At 37.8% G+C, this 20,124-nt stretch overlaps 3 protein-coding genes across 16 annotated transcripts; 1 reads left to right on the top strand and 2 right to left on the bottom strand.

Moving 5' to 3' along the window:
• Nucleotides 1-162: 162 nt before the first annotated feature.
• On the bottom strand, nt 163-5,410 carry LOC111322833 (glutamine amidotransferase-like class 1 domain-containing protein 1). 2 transcript variants are annotated; one of them, XM_088736777.1, is made up of 8 exons: nt 5,277-5,410; nt 4,978-5,054; nt 4,470-4,575; nt 3,896-4,003; nt 3,134-3,231; nt 2,444-2,537; nt 1,081-1,210; nt 163-883 (listed from the first exon to the last, which is right to left on the bottom strand). In XM_088736777.1, the coding sequence occupies exons 1-8, from the start codon at nt 5,323-5,325 to the stop codon at nt 862-864; spliced, it is 684 nt and encodes a 227-aa protein (XP_088592903.1). In that variant the 5' UTR covers nt 5,326-5,410; the 3' UTR covers nt 163-861. The 2 variants fall into 2 exon arrangements, with proteins under 2 accessions (XP_088592903.1, XP_022781762.1); XM_022926027.2 differs by having other exon boundaries at nt 1,081-1,192.
• LOC111322831 (uncharacterized) lies at nt 5,318-9,543 on the bottom strand. Of its 2 annotated transcripts, XM_022926026.2 has the most exons (4): nt 8,719-9,543; nt 7,579-7,781; nt 5,970-6,004; nt 5,318-5,456 (listed from the first exon to the last, which is right to left on the bottom strand). In XM_022926026.2, exons 1-3 carry the CDS (start codon nt 9,541-9,543, stop codon nt 5,989-5,991), a joined length of 1,044 nt encoding a protein of 347 aa, XP_022781761.2. In that variant the 3' UTR covers nt 5,318-5,456; nt 5,970-5,988. The 2 variants fall into 2 exon arrangements, with proteins under 2 accessions (XP_022781761.2, XP_088592901.1); XM_088736775.1 differs by lacking the exons at nt 5,318-5,456; nt 5,970-6,004 and having other exon boundaries at nt 7,206-7,781.
• Nucleotides 9,544-9,654: 111 nt separating this feature from the next.
• LOC111322830 (uncharacterized) lies at nt 9,655-20,087 on the top strand. Of its 12 annotated transcripts, XM_022926025.2 has the most exons (11): nt 9,655-9,750; nt 9,822-9,935; nt 10,440-10,498; nt 11,279-11,333; nt 12,873-14,029; nt 14,500-14,702; nt 15,278-15,355; nt 17,742-17,789; nt 18,168-18,249; nt 19,259-19,341; nt 19,673-20,087. In XM_022926025.2, the coding sequence occupies exons 1-11, from the start codon at nt 9,689-9,691 to the stop codon at nt 19,715-19,717; spliced, it is 1,986 nt and encodes a 661-aa protein (XP_022781760.1). In that variant the 5' UTR covers nt 9,655-9,688; the 3' UTR covers nt 19,718-20,087. The 12 variants fall into 12 exon arrangements, 4 of the variants coding, with proteins under 4 accessions (XP_022781760.1, XP_022781759.1, XP_022781758.1 ...); XM_022926024.2 differs by having other exon boundaries at nt 9,697-9,935; nt 11,282-11,333; XM_022926023.2 differs by having other exon boundaries at nt 9,697-9,935.
• The last annotated feature ends 37 nt before the right edge of the window (nt 20,088-20,124 follow it).

The following is a 20,124-nucleotide window of genomic DNA, read 5'->3' as shown; positions in this document are numbered from 1 at the left end:
AAGGTTCTCTGTCAAAATTGACAGCTGAATATTTTCCCATCCAGTCCAAACAAACAGTCAATAAGCATTTTATTGCATGGCCACTAAGTTTTGAAAATTTCAAATCATTTGTACTTGAATGCTTATTGTAATACAAGTCAGAACAAGAAACTCACAATTCACTTAGAAGCAGAACTCTTTTTCTCATTTATTTTATTTTGACTTGGAAGTCCACAATTTTGATTCATGTTATTGGAAAATGAAAAAGAGCTGTGTAAGTGTGGGGCCAGACATCTTTTTCTGAACTGACTCAAAGCAACTCTTTCAGCCCCACACACATCAGCTTTCCCTATGGTTTACTATAGGAATATGCATGCTAAGCCCTCTGTTATTTGATAGTGAGATGTTGGCCTTTCTTGTGTTTAGCCTGGTAACATAATCCTGCTGTCTTCAACATCACTATACCACAAAAGAAACCTAGCTGACACCAAAACAAAAAATGAGGACTGAGATAGGAAAAAAGTTTGTGCAAAACTTTTTATTTTCACCGGTAGACCAAAATTGTGGCACAAATACTTTTTCCTTTTAGTTCTTGCAAGTCCTCAATTTGAAAAAATAAGTTTCTGCAGGAAGAAAATAATTGCAGAATACCACCAAAAAGTTAACTCCCAGAAGTGATTAACATGAAACTTAATATCAATATAGGAAATTAAGAATATATTCTCCTAAAAATAAAATTGTATCAGGCTTCCAATCATAAACCCATCTATCAACTTCTGTTACTGAAAAGTATCCTGAAAACAGTGATGTCAACCATGTCATTTGATGGTTGAGTAGGCTAAGTTATTGTCAATTTTTCTAAGCTGTCCATCTGAGTCGGCCTCAACTCTTGGCCTTGCCTTGTCTGTAAAAAAAAAAAATGAGGACAAGAGCTTCAGTAAGGACCTGAGCATTTAAAATCAGTTAAAGCTTAAACTAAGGTTCCACTTTTGTTAAAAATTCAATGATATTGAATATATATTTAGGATGTTTTATTTTTTGGTATTCCTTTAAAACTTTGAGTTAATAATGAAACACTGTTTAGGAAGAATCCTTCCTCACCTTGCATTGCACAGTAGAATAAGATTCTGAACAGCTGAAAGTGTTGAAGTGTCATTTTGTCCTGTTATAAGGTGTCTATCAATAATGACATGCATCCCATCTGGTTCACTGGCTGAAAGAGAAATCATGCCTAAGATGGAAAATTTGAATATATCAACAAAGTTGAAATGGTAAATTGGCCACCGTTACAATTATAAAAGCTGATGTTTCGAGCGAAGGGCTTCGCTCCGACGAAGGGCTAACGCTCGAAACGTCAGCTTTTATAGTCGTAACGGTGGCCAATTTACCATTTCAACTTTGTTGATATATTCAAATTATTTCGTTACCCCCACCGATGCAGCCCCAAACAGTTTCTTTAGAAACTATCAGCCTTTACTAAGATGGGAAGGTTTGCTGTCTAAGTCATCCTATCAACTGTTACCCAGTGTTGGGACACCTTTTTAATTTGGATGTGTATTACACATATGAATCTGGTAATAGCCATCAGGGCTCGACACTAACACTGGCCAACTAGCCACAGACTGGTAGAAATTCAGTTTTGGCTAGTGGTTTTCAATGTCCACTAGCCAGTTTGGCGAGTAAACAAACTGAAATTGTAGTGAGTTGAAAAGTTAGTGTCAAGCCCTGGCCATAGAACTCTCATTAGCTCTGTAGTAGAGCACCAGAGCATGGAATCATGGAATCTTTTTCTTAATTTCACACCTGCAGTGACAAGATGAAAGAACATCTGCCATTATTTTCAAACTGCATTCAAAATTTACCATCTTTCTTAATATTCTATTAGTTGAAAGATATGTTGAGGATTTAATTAGTAAATAATAACACTGAATATAGTTAGTGATGGTAACTGCAGCAATGAAGTACATTTCTTGGGATATTTAAAGCCCCTGGGTAATTACCAAAATTTAGAAAAGATTAAAAAAGGCATACCTTCTGCCAAAATTTTTTTATTTTTGTTGACAGAAAATGGTTATTTTGCGTTGCTTTGGTGTTGTTGTACCAAACAATTCAATTCAGCTGATTTATGTGTTTTATGGTTCACTAGTTTGTGTTAGTTCACGCTAACTGAACACTGAAATGGCTTCCAACAAACCTGCAATGTTCAGCATGTGTTGTAGATCTTCCTTGGTTATAAAAGAAAAATTTGCCCTTTATAATAAACAAGTAATTGCTTGTTTTTACAAAAAATTAAGGATTAATATTGCTTGTATATTCAGAAGTTGCAGAAATTACCCATGTTGCTGCGCAACTCACACAATTTCTGCAACTTCTGAAAACACCTGTGCAATTAATCCTTAATCTTACTTGGCCCCATGCAATAACCTATAAAAATCTTATAATATTCTGTAACTAACTGACTCACCACTGTATGTTCCTCCGTGATCTTTGATCCAGTCTTCAAGGATTATTGGTAGACTTGAAAAATCAGCTGAACGAGCCGATTCAAAAACTGATGGCTAAATAACATATGATGGCTTCTGTCAGTGATGTTTATGTCAAAGTATACTTTTGCTCAATAGCTCCTGACCAATTTGGTTAGGTAGGGGACATTAAAGAACCCATATCACAAGATCACTGTGAGATGGTCTGGCCTGTTTACTGGGAATTGGGGAGAGGGGGCACCTGTAAAATTTCTCCTCTGTTGATTGTAAACTGCCACTGGCAGTCTGGAAAAAGTCCCCTGCACAGTTGTAAAGCACATTAGATCATTACATGGTAAATGCACTATAGAAATTGATAAAATTATTAATTATTTATTATCATAAGTATAAGTAAATCTTGTTCTGAAAAAGGAAGCAAATATTCTTCCACCATTCATCTTTGGCTTTTCTTTTTATAAATATATTTTTGGTACTACCAGATCTATTTTTCAGTAGCACAATGACACCCTCTTATTATCTCCTCCACAGGTTACAACTCACAGTATATAAAGTTTCATGGCCTGACTCACAAGCCTATGAAAAATATAGCGTGTATGGAATCATCCTAAATGTAGATGTACAGGGGTGTAAATTATGCACTACTAGATGTTATCTATAATTGCTATATTTACCCCTGTCAAGCTAAAGCTCTTGAAACTCCAAGATTTTCCATCCTCTCTCCTTGCTGAGCAAAGTCCAGCAACACCATGTCCAATGGCACAAATGGGCTCTGGAAGTGGACAAAGGCAGGGTAAACATTATCATTTACGACAAAAATATACTTAGGAAAACCTGAGACACTTGAAATTTAGACCAATTCTTCAAAGAGCCAATTAAAATGACTTTTATAGACCCTTTGGGTGGGTTATTTACACTGGGTCTTAAACCTAAACCACAGTTTTACCCAAGCAGTGGACCACTAGGATTCTCTTTAATAGGGTTGATTAATTAAATAAATGTCCTTCCACTATTAGCTTTCAGTCCCCTTGATGCTGTTCACAAAAATAAATGTTAATTCAGATAAAAGGTTTGGCTAAATTGAAGATGGCTTAGAATGGGGTTTAGTTAAACAACAGCTTAACTTTGTTTAAATAACCAGCCCTATCCATTTTATAACTAGTGTTCATAAATTGTGAAAATTATCATGATTAACCCTTTATTTCCCAACATATCCCATTTTTAACTCTCCCCTCAGCTACTACATGTTTCCCTGTTTATTAGTAACAATAATTTTGGTGTTAATTAGATCAAGATAACAACTTCTACCTGACTAGTTTGCATATTCTGATTACCTGTTTGCTGGATAGTGTATGGATATCAAAAGGAGAAGTTACATGTTAATCACTTCCAGGAGTTAAGGGTTAAGCAGCAAATAAATACTCAAGTCTACTCACTTTTTTCGTGGACAAATGTATTCAAAAGTTTTGCAAGCTCGCTGTCTTGAGCAAGATCATGAAGGGCTCCTGGAGCACTTGGGATAAGCACTGCACCGTATCTTGATGCTAGGAATAGGTTAGAACAAAAGTAAAAAATTTAGAATTTTAAATGTATGATCTCAAGAAAGGCCCCCACTCAGAACTTATTCTTGGAAAATAAACTTAATTGGTACCAGTGTAGAGTGAATCCTCTGGTAAACTGTGAAATCTCCAATACACTGATACAAAACATTGAAATCTAAAAATGCATGGTTTGCATAGAGGAGTGCTCCAGCTAGTTACTATAATCATGATGGCCTATAGAAATTTAATTCTTGATTCACAAATATTGCTGCAAAAGTCACAAATTGGATGGAAAAAGTGTTCTTTTTCGTATTCCTATGTTCCCATGTTCAGGTTTGAATAGTACAATACATGGATTCATGCATTGTACCATCAAATTCAAGTCAAGCAATGATGCCTTTAAAACAGTGAAGAGGACACAGTATCCACACTTAAATTAAAAATCTATTCTTAAAAAATTCATGCTCACCATCAACATTTTCAAGTTTTCCAGCAACTGAAAATTGTTTGGTTCGAAACTCATTCAACCACTTTCTGCTGTTGTCATCTGATTTAACAAAATCTATCTGCTGACCCTAAAAAAAAAAGAGCCAACCTGCACATGCATCTGACTACTGCTTACGGTTTACGTGATTTTTAAAGTCTCTATATAAATAACCTGTCAGAGATGTTGGTCTACATCAATTTTCCGAACATTTTTCGACGTAACAGGGAGTCACACATAGCTGTGTTCTCCCTTATTTTCAGCGTGACGGGAAAAAGAAATTTTCAAACTGGTAGATCCATCCTTTTACCTGTTGAATTTTCAATCTGTTAGTTAGCCTACTTTTTACATGTAACATGTATCAAAATGAACAATTTTCAAATTCCTCTTCAATAAACAACCGAAAAAAACAGCAACAAAATAAAGAGAATTTTTAGAAATAAATTACAAATTAACTGACAAATGGCAAGTGTACCAATCACATATTACTTACTTGCGGTGTTGCGATCTGAACATTGAATACTGAGTGCGTCAAAGTGAATGCATGAATGAAAGATTGAGCTGACACGCCTGTTGACCGTCAAATTAAAAATTTCAGTTCACTTTTCAGGCAATAAGAGAAGCAAAGCTTAAGGTATATTTGGTCATACTCAAAGTTGCGAAAAACCTGTCAATGTTTTATATTAATTTTCCGCGTATAAACATAATACAAAAACACTCTCAGGATCTCGAGTAAAATAACTATCTATTTCTTATTTATCTAAGTTAAATGACGCAATATTTTATTCGAACCTTGAGTTGCAGAACTGCAAACTATCAAACAGTTCGGCTTGGCGGCCATCTTGACTTCCTTTTAGTTCCCAGACTTCCTCCATCGCATTGCATTCCAGACAACTTGACTGATGTGATTGCGATATGCATTAATTAGGCTGGGAATAACTCTGTAGCGGTTTTTACGAGTAACATGTGATGCTAAAGGAGGTAGGGAGGAAAATTCAAATTGGACCTTAATGTCTAATGGAGATACACTATATCAGTGCACCTCCTTTTGTTGGTGTAAGAATGGATTCTCTTAGTCAGAGAATATGATACAAGTGCAATAGCCTGCAGACCAGGTGTGATTTTGGTGAGCGAGTGCTTGGTGTGAAAATTATAGCTACCTTCTTTATTTTTAAACATGGCGGAAGGCTGCCAAGTGGCTGAGTGATGATCAAAAGGAAGGTCAGAGGGGAGGGGTATTGCAATTGAATTCCTCACATCTTTTCCTCCCCCCTCTCCCTAGTCTCCCTCGCAGCCGTTTTTTTGGATGTCACACAACGCTTCCCCAAAAGAACTCTTACTCTTACGTTCTTTTGGGGGAGCGTTGCGTGACATCCAAAGAAAACGGCTGCGAGGGAGAGTACCTTCCCCAGCCACCATCAATTCTAATGTACTCTAAATTACAAAGGCTGGCCGGATAAACAGTGGCAAGCTTGTAATGCTCACCCTTCCTAATAAGATGCCTTCACTGTTGGCTAAAACTGCAATAAAAGACAGAGAATCAGATCAATTAATGATCTCCTAATTGATTTTTCTTAATTTTCATCCCTTGTCTGTATTGATGTCATAAAGAGAAATTTTGTCCACTCCTAATGATTAAGGGCAAAGGCCTTTGCAGCACCCCATCCCCTCCCCCCCCCCCCCCCCACTAGAAAGCTTTTCTTAGGTACAAGACATATCCACAAAAAAATAGGTGTTCAGATCTGGGTTATCATGTGAAAAAAAAATTAATTATAATAATAATAATTTATTTAAAGTCAATTACACAGGGGGTGGTTGCCCAGATCTTCCGAGCCAGAGGCTCATGACAAAAGTGACTGACAGCACCCGATTCGCTCGAAATTAACCGCTTACATGCGGATTCAATTAGCATCAAATTAACGCATACAAACAGTCAAAGTAGGGCCTATTTACCTATCATGAGCTTGTGACGTATACCGTCAAAATATTTGTGCCCTTTTCTGACCCCTTTGTCAGGATCAGGTAATGGGAAACAACAACCTAAAGGTTCACGTTGTGCAGGGAAACAAAGCAGCTAGTCAAAGGGGTCAGAAAAGGGCACAAATATTTTGACGGTATACGTCACAAGCTCACGATAGGTAAATAGGCCCTACTTTGACCGCTTGTATGCGTTAATTTGATGCTAATTAAATCCGCATGTAAGCGGTTAATTAAAGGTGAATCGGGTGCTGACAGAGAAAAAGAACAGTCAGCATTAATTTTTACAGCTCCACCCCTTAAAGTATTCACAAAACTGCCAGCCAGCCAAACATGCTGGGCACTTCTTTAAAACCAATGTCTGAGATCTGCAAAGGAGGAAATGTTAAACATTTCTGCCAAACTGATGAGCAAGTCTGACAACCTTGGCTTACTTTGGAAAAATGGTGATAGCTGATAGCTCCTAAATTTTTATTAAGGAAAGTAAATTTAATATGGATTTAAATGTGTGTCTACAGTATTTTATATTTTAAAATACTCCTACTTGTTTTGTATAAATATCAGTCACTTTTTTTTAACTTGCTCACACAGCACCACTGTTGTCAAAGTCTGTATTTTGCAATCGTGATAAGAATATTACCTGTGTCAAAGGAATTCTTGAAATACAAGGCTTCCTTTCAAAACCACTCAGTGGATATGGCCATTATTGTCTTTATCTCCACTTATATTATTGCTACCTCAAAGTCTTAGTGTTTGAGACTTTTATTTCAATTTAGACTTACAGCATTTTCATTAAAGGGGAATATGATCACATTTAAAACCATAAAGAAATTTCCAAAGATGTTCCTAATTTTCTTGAAGATGTCATGATGAGATTGGAATTTTCATCCTGCAGGTGTGAGAATCACGCTCAAGGTGGGAGAACTGACAAGAATACCATCTGTACATGTACTATGATCACTTTCTTCAATATAATATTCCTGTTGCAAATCATTTCCAACCTCAGATCAAATGTAAAAATTATTTCTTAACAAAGATGCTTCAATCAACCATAACTTTCTTCTAAAAACAATTTACTGATACACAAACGTTTGCTAATAGAGCAGATTTTTCTCACATTCTGTATTCAGCAGAGCATTTCCAAGCAGTGGCATTTTCTTGACTAAGAGCATTCACAGCTCTTCGGTAGGCTTCCTCTGGGGTAAATCCCACAAGCTTTGTCCCATATAACTTGACATTTTTCTTTGCAGCCATTTCTCTCACTCTATTTTCAATTTCTTCAGGACTTGTGTATTGAAAAAGCCCTTCACTTGAAACTTCCTGCAAGTAAATGGAGGAGTTGATCATACATTGTAGCCTGGTGGTAAGCACAACGTGTTTCAGGCAGCTAAGTTCTGGTTCAGACTCTGCCTGAGTCACTGCATTGAGTTCTTGAGCAAGACACTTACCTCTCACCAGTCTCTCTCCACCAAGGGGTATAAATGTGCACTGGCGTACAATTAAGGAGTGTGAGACATGGTGCCATAATGGTTCACACTGTTAGCACCTGCCCCAGGTTGTTCCAAAATTTGATAACACTGTCCAGTGGATTACTCTCTATTCAGTGTATAGTGCAGTATGTTTTGCAATCACTTATCTGCTGGATAGCAATTTATCTTTTGAATAGTGTTACCAGCCCTATGCACAACTGGGCCCTGGGCTCTAAGTGGAGACATGTGGGTTGAAGACTGACAGTATTATTCTGTTGTTATCTTTGGCACAACACTTAAGACTGACAGTGTCCCTCTTCAGCCAGAAGTATAACTGGGTACTTACTGATAAAATGTCAAGGAAACCTGAGAAATTCTTACAGGAAAGGTTTCAATGGATGAAGAATAGCAATACCCCCTCACAAAAGAAGTGCACAGTAAAGCATAAAAGGAGAGGGGGGATATATGAAATTGGTTTTTCCTGTGTGTGTCCCTAAATCTAGTCAAAGATTATGGGTTCACTATTAGGTGATTGCCCAAGGTAAAGAAATCAGAGAAAAGGGGGCTTAATTTATATCATTTGTATTGTCCTTGGTTTAATTAGATTCTCTTTGCTTAGTTTGAGCATTCTTGATCTTAATTCCCCCACCCCTCCTCTCTCTCTCTCTCTCTCTCTCTCTCTCTCTCTCTCTCTCTCTCTCTCTCTCTCTCTCTCTCTCTCTCTCTCTCTCTCTCTCTCTCTCTCTCTCTCTCTCTCTCTCTCTCTCTCTCTCTCTCTCAATACCTACCTTTGAAGCTTCAACATTACAGGCAATTTCAACCCTTCCTTCATGTTTGAATGCCATAGATTGCACACCAGCCAAGCCACCAGGAGTTGTTGCACGGATTGCCTTGGCAATGTCTTTTCCAAGCTGCAAGTCTTGACAGTCTATACTGACATTGCAATTGGTGACATATGGAATGGCACCAATTCCAGTACAGCCATACCTCTGGGAGGGAGGGGAGCCAAGATCCCAACCTACCCTACTGAAATCCATACCATGTACCCCCTGATACCAGTTAACAGCTTTTCGCCTCTCAACCAGCCCCCTGACTAAAGGCTGGTCTGCATGGCCAAATAAAAATACAGAGGTCCCTTTTATACTGTTAGCAATGCGTGTCCCAAGTTTAAGGGCTATCTGACCACATTCTGCAAGAGACACTTCAGGAGAAATTGTATGGATAGGGACAAGGTCTACAGATCCAAGCCTGGGATGACCTCCTTCATGTTTTTCCAAGTCTATCTCTTTGTAAGCCACCTGGCAAGCACGCAACACGCTCTCTTCTATGTTTTCCACCGGAGCTGCGATGGTTATAACTGATCTATTGTAATCGCGGTCAGAGAAAATGTTCAGAACTGTTGAAGAACACTTGAAGCTATTTGATTTGGAGGGGAAATTTAGTGCTGCATTAGCAACTGATTCTACTATTCCTTTATTTCGTGCTTCGGAGATGTTCAGTAAACAAGCCACAAGTCGAAAGGCGGGAGAACAGGTACTCATAGCTTCTCTCCTCCAAACGGACGAAGTGGAAAGAAAGCGATTTGAAAGAACTCTTCTTATTGGCTTTTTCATTTTTGCAGCTTTTCGCGGGGAAAATAAAACCAATCACAAGGCTCCTTGTCCCTTGTAAACGTGTTTGGATTTGGTCAGCGGTTTCAAGCATAAAATTAAAGGCGGTCTTAATTATAATACTAATTAGTACGTTGCTATATTTCAGATGAAGAGATGTCTTTCGTTCGAATCCGTCTTACTTTCCAACACTCTCTGCCCCATACTGAGGTCAAGAACTGCTGGTTTCTTTTTGATACTTCCTCTTGTAGCACGATCGCTGACTTAGAGTATTTGATTAGGAAAAGATTCAAGGGACCTTCGAAGAGTTGTCACGTGGTGAATCTGTTCCTCGACGATTTCCTTCTTCCTTCGCAAGAGAAGATAGAGATCATTCAAAATAATGATCACATAAGGTGTCTATTTCCCTTAGTTTATATTCCCAACTTGTATGTTTGGTATATATTTAGTATACTGGGCTGGTGCGTCGGTTTACAACGTCAGACTGTCATGATTTCCCACCCTTCTTAAAATTATAAACATACATGTGCTTGTGGTCTTCTCTCCTTCAAAGCATGAACTCATTAATGCCCTATCCTCTTTCCTTTTCCTGAAAAACCTCTGCATTTTTCTTCACAAAAATTACCTATTACAGAGCTTGCACAATTTAAAGTATAGGGCTGCAATCTAGCAGCGCCCGGTTGCCCTGGCGCCTAGCTTACTTTTGGTTCTTGGGCGACTCAGGAATCTTATTTTTTTTTATAAAAAGCATATTCTGGACACCCTCGATTTCACAGTTTCAGAGCACTGGGCTCCCTTCAATTTTTCTTAGAGCACAGCCTTGGAGTATATGGGAATAAACTAATACTGAATTCACCTACTTACAAAGTCTTTTATTTTTGTCTGCATATTTGACAAAGAGTGGAGATCCAACAAACAACAGGAAAACAGACAGATGAAGATGGAAGAGATGAACAAAGTGAGTGGAATGCACCATAATTGCAAACAGCTGTTCAACCCAAAGCCTCACAAAGCTGTTAAAACATCAAACACAATTTTTTTCAAATAAAATCATTTGAATATATCAACAAAGTTGAAATGGTAAATTGGCCACCATTACGATTATAAAAGCTGACGTTTCGAGTGTTAGCCCTTTGTTGGAGCGAATACAGGAATTGTGGGTTGTGTGTGCTTTTAAAGGATGAAAATGGAGCTACGTTATTGGTGGGAACATGGCAACGAGAAAAACACGAATAATTATTCGTGTTTTTCTCATTGCCATGTTCCCACCAATAACGTAGCTCCATTTTCTGAAAAACATGAATAATTATTCATGTTTTTCTCATTGCCATGTTCCCACCAATAACGTAGCTCCATTTTCTGAAAAACACAAATAATTATTTGTGTTTTTCTTGTTGCCATGACCCCACCAATAACATAGCTCCATTTTCTGCCTTTAAAAGCACACACAACCCACAATTCCTCTATTTGCTCCGACAAAGGGCTAATGCTCGAAACAGCAGCTTTTATAATCGTAACGGTGGCCAATTTACCATTTCAACTTTGTTGATATAATCAAATTATTTCATTACCCCCACCGACGCAGCCCCAAACAGTTTCTTTAGAAACTATCAGCCTTTATTCATTTTTGAAAGTGAAACTACAGCATAGAATCAAGTTTGTTAAAAATAGGCACAGATGCATTTAATTAGATTTTTTCTTTGACTTTGGTAATCCTCATGCAGCTACTTGTTTATAGCAGCAGAAAACAAAGTGGAAAGGAAGAGAAAAAAGAGTAGTTTACCAGATGCAAGGTATCAATTTTCAACCTCTCTACTTTTTATTCAGATTAACAAAAACATTTCTGTGGCAAAATGTATCAAGATATGTCATTTGAAGCACTTCTTTACATGAGCCCTTAGGTAAGGAGACTAGACATCTACTCTGTGTGTTATCAACTGACCAGCCAGCTGACTTTACTCAACAGAAAAGAGTAAAAAGTAAAGTTTGAAATGGCTGGGCTCTTAACTAGGTTCACATTACAGTACCACTCAAAAGTAAGTCACCTCTTCTCCTCTTGTTTCTCTTGAGACGCATCTTGTTTCTCTGAAGACATACCTTTTTTGTTTCTTTTTCCACTACACTGTCCCTGAACAGAGAAAAGATCAGTTCTAGGTACAATATACCATATCTAGAAAGAGGTCATAACTTACGCAGGGGGATAAAATGAACATACAAGGATTTGCTTCATGTTCTTCTTTAAGGCTGGATTTTATGTGATGTGAAAATCCCCAAAGATCACACATTTCATTGTTTCCTTCCCTCCTAGACTTTGGTGATGTGTTTTTCAAATAATATTTAGGTGTCATTGCTACAAATTAAAATCCTCAATGTTGTATTTTTTGTTGGACTGAGACCAAGCAGTTGAGGATGGGTAGTGAGCTAAATACTATATAACAGACTCAAAACAACCATGTCTCAATTAGATGGCTGACTGTTAAAGTGCACCTACACCCAAAAAATTTTTTTCACTTAACGTAGTAAGCTTATTTTTTTGAGTATTTCTGCGCAAAAATTTTTTTATTTGCTCAAATCTTCAATTTTCTATGCCCAGTCAAAATACGGAAAATCGGCCGCCATCTTGCCCCACGACCGAGTTTAAAGAGGAATGGCTCTAGTGGGTAATGTGACGTCAAATCGAGAACACGAAAGTCTGCATTTCACACATTTTCACTTGTTTGGGAAGATTGTAGTCGATAATTGTCTGAAAATATGCCGACTAAGTGTGTTGTAGAAGGATGTAGCAACGTGCGAAATTTGCAAGAGGGTATCGCGCTTCATACATTCTTCATACAACACACCTAGTCGGCATATTTCGGACAATATCGACGACAATCTTCCCAAACAAGTGAAAATGTGTGAGATGCAGACTTTCGTGTTCTCGATTTGACGTCACATTACCCGCTAGAGCCATTCTTCTTTAAACTCGGTCGTGGGGCAAGATGGCGGCCGATTTTCCGTATTTTGACTGGGCATAGAAAATTAAAGATTTGAGCAAATTAAAAAATTTTTTGCACAGAAATACTCCAAAAAATAAGCTTATTTCGTTAAGCGAAAAAAAAATTTTGGGTTTAGGTGCACTTTAAAAAACGTTAATGGGAAACATCAAGAAAGTAAATGGATGTGAATTTATTCCTCTTCCATCCCTGATGATTGGGGATGTCGACAATTCCAAGTTTTCATAAATTGACAACATCTGGGATGGTCTGGAAACAGTGAAATCCCTTTCTTTGTGAGATTTTATGGCGCATAAAAATCAGCCTTTGTTGATGACATTTTACATGATCTTCCAGGGATAAACTGAAAAAGAAGCAAGTTGAGGAGAACAAACAGGGTTTTAGTACTAAAAAGATCAAAGGGAATCACTTACCGAAGAAAAGAGTACGAGATGACAGTGAGACACCAAAGGATAGTAAAAGGGCCAAGAGAGAACAGAAACTTGTAAGAAAAGAGGCAAAAAAAGAAGCAAACAGAAGACACAAATCAAAATTATCTTCAGTTGTAGAAAGTGATGTTGGTGCTTTGCTATTACAAGAGAGAAGTTCTACAAAAGTTTTTTCACCATCCTTGACAAGTACCGGTACAACAAGCTCACAAATGAAAAAATTGAATAAACCTTCAAAAGGAAAATCTGCAATTCAGCAGAAGCAAATGAACGAAATCAAGCTATCTTTGCAAGGTGATATTCATAAAAGAAAAGAACCTTCAGTGCCTTTGAAAACAAGTTCAAAGAAAGGCAAGACAAGTGGAAAAGTAATACTTGGTGGTGGTAGAAATGTCAGCGACAGCACTTCCTCTGAGAGTTCAAGCTCAATAGATGAATCAGGAACCTCAAATTCACCATCCAAGGTGAAGAAAAATGGAAAAGTAACACTTGTGGGTGGTAGAAATGCCATTAATAGTGACAGTACTTCCTTTGAGAGCTCCAGCTCATCAGATGAATCAGGACCCTCAAATTTACCATCTCTTACAGATGTCGCCCAAAGAAGGGTTGATACTGATGAGTTGAAAAAAGACGCTCACAGCATAATAATGGAAACAAGTGAATCACAAGGAAAGAATAAAAGTGATACTATTCCTCAATCATCTTTGACTTTATGTGATATAACTGAGGGAACAAGAAATGGCAGATCTTTTTCATTGTCATCCAAAGCCTCTAGCAGTTTGGAAAAGTCTGGGGACTCTTCCATTTTTTCTCACAAAAGTGGGAAGCTGAACTCAAGAATTGAGAGCAACAGCAAGAAAACTTTGTCATCCTTAGAAAACCCAGCATCGTCATCCAGAATGTCATTCCAGTCACCTAGCTCTGCATATAGTCAGACACAAACAGGAGGTGCAAATAATAGGTCTGTTGAGCAATCTGCCAGTGGCTATAATGCCAAGCAAATGAACAAATCTGGACAAGTGTGGCCTCTCATAAGTATAAATGGAAGACCTAACAACAAGCCAGGTATAGTCATGGTAATTACCGTCAAAGATATTGGGATAGACACTCTTGGCAGATTTCATTTTACAAAACTCCTTTTTAATGGAAACTCACTTGGTGTGTTCATGGTTACGAGCTTTTGTTGTATTAGTGAAGTTGTATTTTTGGCAGCAAAAGTCTACCTTGAGTTTGGTCCAGAAAGTAACGAGATCTTACAAGAGACTTCTTGATGTGATGATTATTAAAATTGTGGGTCTCAAAAAGGCTGATGGCATTATTATTGTATGAGAAATGATAGAGATAACATTCAGCCATGTAAAACAGGTCATTTAGGGAGTAAAATGGAACATCTCAAAGTCTTTAAAATTTTTCAATTTTTTCCATTGATATTAATAATTGACAGGTGTGGCAGCTTAAGTGAAAATGATACCTTGGCAGAAAATTTTTTTTCATTCATGCTTACCAAGATTTTCACCCTCCTCACTCCCCGTTAGAATCCAGTCAACAAACCAGCCACATAAGATTTGATTCAGAGGAGTCTGAAGAAGAAAGTATAGACAAACAGCAGGAAGACACTGGTTTGACAAATGGAAGCTCAGAACACCCACTAACCAATGCAGGTTCAACTTCATATTTTCCACCATGCACACAAAGTATGCTACCAAAGACCCCCAAGACAGCTGTCAGTGAAAGTAAGGTAATTCCCATAAACAGGACATAATCTTCAGATGGGGTTCCTTTTTTTAAACAATGGGGTCATTTGACGTGTTTTCGTATTTGTGCCAGTTGTTCTAGGCTTTCTTTACCAAGTTCTACATGATTCAATACTTGAGCAAAGAGGAAAACTGTTTTGGCTCTTTAACCAAGTTCCACATGATTCAAAACTTGAGCAAAGAAAAAAACTGTTTTGGCTCTCTAGAGCCTATTTTTCTGTCAGGGCTAAGATTTTTCACTAAGGTGAATTAAAATTCTGCCTAATCTTGCAAAGGCACAAGACAACTGAACCTCTTTATCATCTTCACTGCTTAGAGAAAAAAAAAGGCAAATTTCAATTGTAAAAAAAAACACTTTGTTTATTTGCAGTCATTGTGGACATGCATTTCACATGGCCCACCTCAATTAGCACTGCTATCTGCGGAGCCAGGGGAATAAGGATTTATTGTCAAATAACAAATAAATATTGTATTGTATGTTAAAACATCCTCCAATATAAGATTTTCTTGAATAAATGCTTTTAATAACAATGTTATAGTCTTTTTTTATATTGTCTAGCGGTCAACAACGCAAGATTACAGTCTTTGTACACGACTTCATGGCCCTCCCAGAATTGGGGATAAAATAGCTTATAAGGTTGGTGATGTACATGAAAAAATTAATTTTTGATATTTTATTTGTCTGTTTATTTGTTTGATTATTAATTATGTTATATAGACAGAAATACAGAATTTGGTGAAAGCTAATAGAGATGGGGTACCATACGTAACTGACATCAATAATATAGAAAATGAACAGATGGGAAAATGCAAAAGAGTTTATTCAACATTATGTCGACAGAAGCCTAATTAATTTTAGCATAATAGTTTTTTGCTTGTTTTACAGGCTGAAAACTATTATGGTTTACATTGATTGGTACAATTCCTTAAAATCTTCACAATTTTTCTATTCTTGTTAAGGAAAGTCATGGTATTGATAATAGTAGTAATGATAATATGTAAATCTATAATTTCGTGGTTAAAGTACGGATCATTTCCATTATAATAAAGAAAAAGGAAAGACCAAGATTCTGGAGAAATCTTAAAGAAAGCAGTGGATAATGCATATACTACACTGCATCCTTTGTGAATGAAACCTTTTACTCCCAGAAGTGATAAAGATGTAACTTCTCCCTGTAATAACCGTACATAAGTCTGCAAACAGGTAATAAGAATATTTAAACTGATCAGGTAGGAGTTGTTATCTTGTTCTAACACCAAATTCTCATTGCTGATTTACAAAGAAATGTGTAGCAGTCAGAGGGGAGAGTTAATGATTAGATCTTGGAAGTTTAGAGTAAAAGGTTAGGACACAGCTGAGGAGGGTGGTGTAAACCTCTTGTTTTGGCAAAGTGATCATTAGCAATAAGCCACGTTGGTACCTTCCTAAATTCCAATAATATCTAGTTATAAGCAACCCATATTAAAATATCCCTCCCCCTCTCTACGTTGTGATAATCAGACATACTCTGGCTTAAAAGGTTGAATTTGTGATTGTGCCCTAGTCTTAATTTGTTTGTTGTTTGTTTTCGTTTTTGTTTTTGATTTTGTTTTTTTCTCTTTATTTAATTACTTTTCACAGTGTTGAGGTTTAAGCCCTGGCCGCACACCATAGTTAAAACTGTGACATCCTTCTTTCAGCAGTGTACATTGCGGTTTATCGATCTTTTCAGAGCGCTTTTCAATTTAGTCACAAAAAATCAAAACCAAAGTAACCGAAGGCCGATCAGAGAAAAGGAAAACACCTTTTAAGAGTAAGTGAGAACTCGAAGTAAAAAAAAAATATATATTCTTAAAGCGCGGGAAAACGCACTTGATTGGTTTTATATTTGCATCTGATTGGTTGAGAGGGCGATGCGAGTTTTACGGACCAATCACAGAACGAAGTAAAGCGAAACCCATACAATCTCGGATTAATTTCGAAAAGGGGCTTCTCTCTAGGAGGTAGCCTTTGCTAAAAAGTAAGGATGAATGAAAGGTTGGTAAATTTGCACGACTAATAAGGGATTGTGCTTTGAAAGAAACACGCGCATCTTGTTTACGAGGACTGTCACAACAACGGGAAACTTGAAAATTTTCATACAAGTGGCCAATTTCTCTCATGGGACTATGTGCGTTTTTGGTATTTTAGCCATAGTGCAATCCCCTTTAACGAAAGAAAATGAACGGCGGAAATCTGTTTCACTTAAGAGTGGGAATGACACAACATTTGATATTCTTAAATCCGTATTCAATTTTCAGTATGCTGACGTAGAATTGAAAAGTTACCTTCCATTTTAGCACCATGTATACCATAGCATCTGACAGCACAAATGCGACTGAAAGTGCCATAAGCTGAGTCATCCACTTCATCTTCGATTTGTAACTACAAATATCTTCCCACACGAAAACCCAAACTTGCTCTTTCCGCGAAAACGAGTAGAGCAAATGATTGACGTCACAATAGCTCCTTATGATGGAGGCCGCGCGAGGAAATCGCTAAAATTCGGTCTCAGGCCTCTTCATTTCAGATATTCCGTGAAGCCAGTGTGAAATCGTAGTTTGTAGAGTTGACCGGTTAGGAAACCCGCCAGAATTATTTGCTACAAGGTCATTGTTGGTTTTTGTGGACCCTTCTATGCACAAGTGTTAGCAGTACATGTATTCTCGTCACGCTGAACGGAATGGCTATTGATCCTTTACAACCTAACATCAGCGTTCATATTCTCTACACTGTTGCTTTTAACATTTCCAATGGCAGTAATAAGGAGAATTTGTTTAATAATCAGGGGCTTCTTAAATTAGTGATCATTTTCTTTATTCTCATGAGCGTTGTTTTTGATGTAAGGGTGGTAACGTGGGGAGAAATTGGAAGCTAATCGCTCTCAGATGTGAAAGAGGTAATTAGGCCACAATTTGTGATCATATGCTTCGTCCGTGAGCAGTGTTCTTCATGTATTTTTGCTGGGTTGTTATTACTTTTTTAATTTCTTCTCGTTCAACAGGTACTTGAACTTTCCGCCTCCTATACTCCTGAAATTTCAGACTACAAGGTACGTTAGACCACGTATCTTTGTAATGATTGATTTTTTATGAACAACTTTCGTGTCAATTTTGATTTTTCTTTTGTCATCTTCGATAACTGCTTGCAGTTAGAAACTCTTGGGAAACAAAGACCGTTTTCTTCCGCGGAATCAAGCGTTTCAGCCCCCAGCGTGAAGCTCATTTCCCCGCGCCTGTTTAACGCGCTTGGTGTACTGTACTGGGCACTCATCGCATGTTAGATCTTTGACTTCCGATAACTGTTCGTTGAGATTTGCCGGAGAGGATTTCGTTTTGTCCATGAAAAAAAAAAAGCATTCTGCGTTTCCGTATCCAATTTACAAAAACAGTTGTCTCCTAACATATTAGTGTTTTGTATTGCTTTGCAGGAAGGAACTGTTCTTGCTTTTGATCCAAGCAGTGGAACTGTTAAGATAGAACTCACGAAGGAGTCGCTAAAGAAGTCTTTAGGTATGCTTCGGGTTAATCCTTCTATTAGATTTTTTTTTTTTTTTTTGATTCAGTACCACGAGTGATCTATTGTTACACTGTACTTCCGTTTTGCTTCACAATGGTCATTGATTGGTTGAGAGGACTAGCGTTATCCTTTTGGCCAAACAGTTGCAAAGCTAAAGGCACTTGTGACTCAAGGCTAGTTACTGTGAGCTCTCATTGGCTGTTTGTGATGTTGGCCTCCGCCCTGATTGGCTGAGATGATCAGTTTGGTTTTGGTTGATGTTAATCTTACTCAACTCAATGGGAACTCGCTCAATTTGAATTTTTCCGATTTGGTTTTGCGGCATTCAGCTCGAAAGTTGGTAGTTTAATTCATCACCAGTCTTCATTCAGTATATTTGACATGCTTACAGAAGTTTCTTCGAGCAAAACTGAAGGAAATCAAACAGTCGCTTAATAATTGCGCACGCTTCATAATTACGTCATGATTGGTTTAAGTAATGTTCCGGATTGGATGAAAAAACAGCATGTTTTTTGGAAACTTGGGCTCGACGAACATAAGCTGCGTTCACACTTAATGCTCGAGCGCGGTGCCCGAGTACGATTCTTGACTGACACTAGTGTGAACACAGCTTTTCTTCAAGTGCCCACGCCAAAATTAGGTTACTGAACCGGACGCTGATTTATCAGATACCTAGTGTCAGAATACAGCACGATTTTGTGCCGGTGCCCTGGCACTCATGTTCGGGCGCCAACTGTATGCGCAGCCATAGAAAAACAAGGGCACCACCTCCTTAACAGCAATCGGCTTCACGGGACGACTGCGTCGTTTTGCTTGGTATTTCAGATGGTGGCCTCGAAGGTCGCCCTTTAGGATTAGGGTGCATTTTAATTGTATACAGGGAACTAATTGAGTGAACATCGTGACAAACTATCGCATTGAAATAATTTGGATATATCAACAAAGTTGAAATGGTAAATTGGCCACCGTAACGAAAGCTGTTCTTGTTTCAAATTTTTGTAGGCGACGGAAACGTGACTGGAAAATTTGAATTGGATTACGATGAAAGTGAAGAAAACGCAAACGACGAAGAGGAAGAAACTGAGGTACGAGTCATGGTTTATTGAGTTATTATTTTATTTTTAACTCTTTGTATTATATCAACTATTAGTTGCACATGGTGAGTGATGAAAGCTATGTAAGCTTTCTCGGAGAAAAGGGTACTCAAAAAAAAAATTCATGAAAATGAGAAAAGTGAATCTCTGATCATGCAACTGTGCGAACATATCCCATAAAGCCGTTGGGTCTCATCGTTCACGGATCATGTTTTTCAGGTGTCAACGATTTTGTAATGGACTTGCTTCAAGTCCAAGGGAAGTTGTCATACTTGATAATATAGTTACTCCCAACGTTTTTATTTTGAGCGTTGCGTTTCAGACTGTTGTGCCGTGGAATTCCATGATTGATCCCGTTTTTGTCTAGTAACTGAGATTGGTACACCATTGGTACACCCATTCCTTTCTCTTCGACCGATATCGCCGTGTAAATGATAGACAACTTGGCAGGACAGCATTACACCAGGAAGGACGTGGAGCAAACGAGGAAACTGGAACGGAGTAATCCCGAATTTCTTTCGATACTCAATTTAAAACTACTCAGTGGAGCGTATTATGTAGAGTGATTTTAGGCGCTCGATGAAAAATTTTCTGTTGGTCTCGACTGTCAAGAAAACGAAAAGGATTCAAGCTGCGGTGTAGGGAAGTTTGTAAGAAACTAAGTTGCGTTTGATTCTCTCGCATTAATGAAGCGAGCAAATCACGAAAGAAGTCAATAAAACTGTTGTAATATTAAATCCTAAGTGTGCAAGGTGAATGAACAATTGTAGAAGA

This window comes from Stylophora pistillata, chromosome 10 (genome assembly GCF_964205215.1).
Source record: "Stylophora pistillata chromosome 10, jaStyPist1.2, whole genome shotgun sequence".
NCBI lineage: Eukaryota > Metazoa > Cnidaria > Anthozoa > Scleractinia > Pocilloporidae > Stylophora > Stylophora pistillata.
Note: the sequence above shows the minus strand (reverse complement) of the source record. Positions and strands in the feature narration are given on the sequence as shown.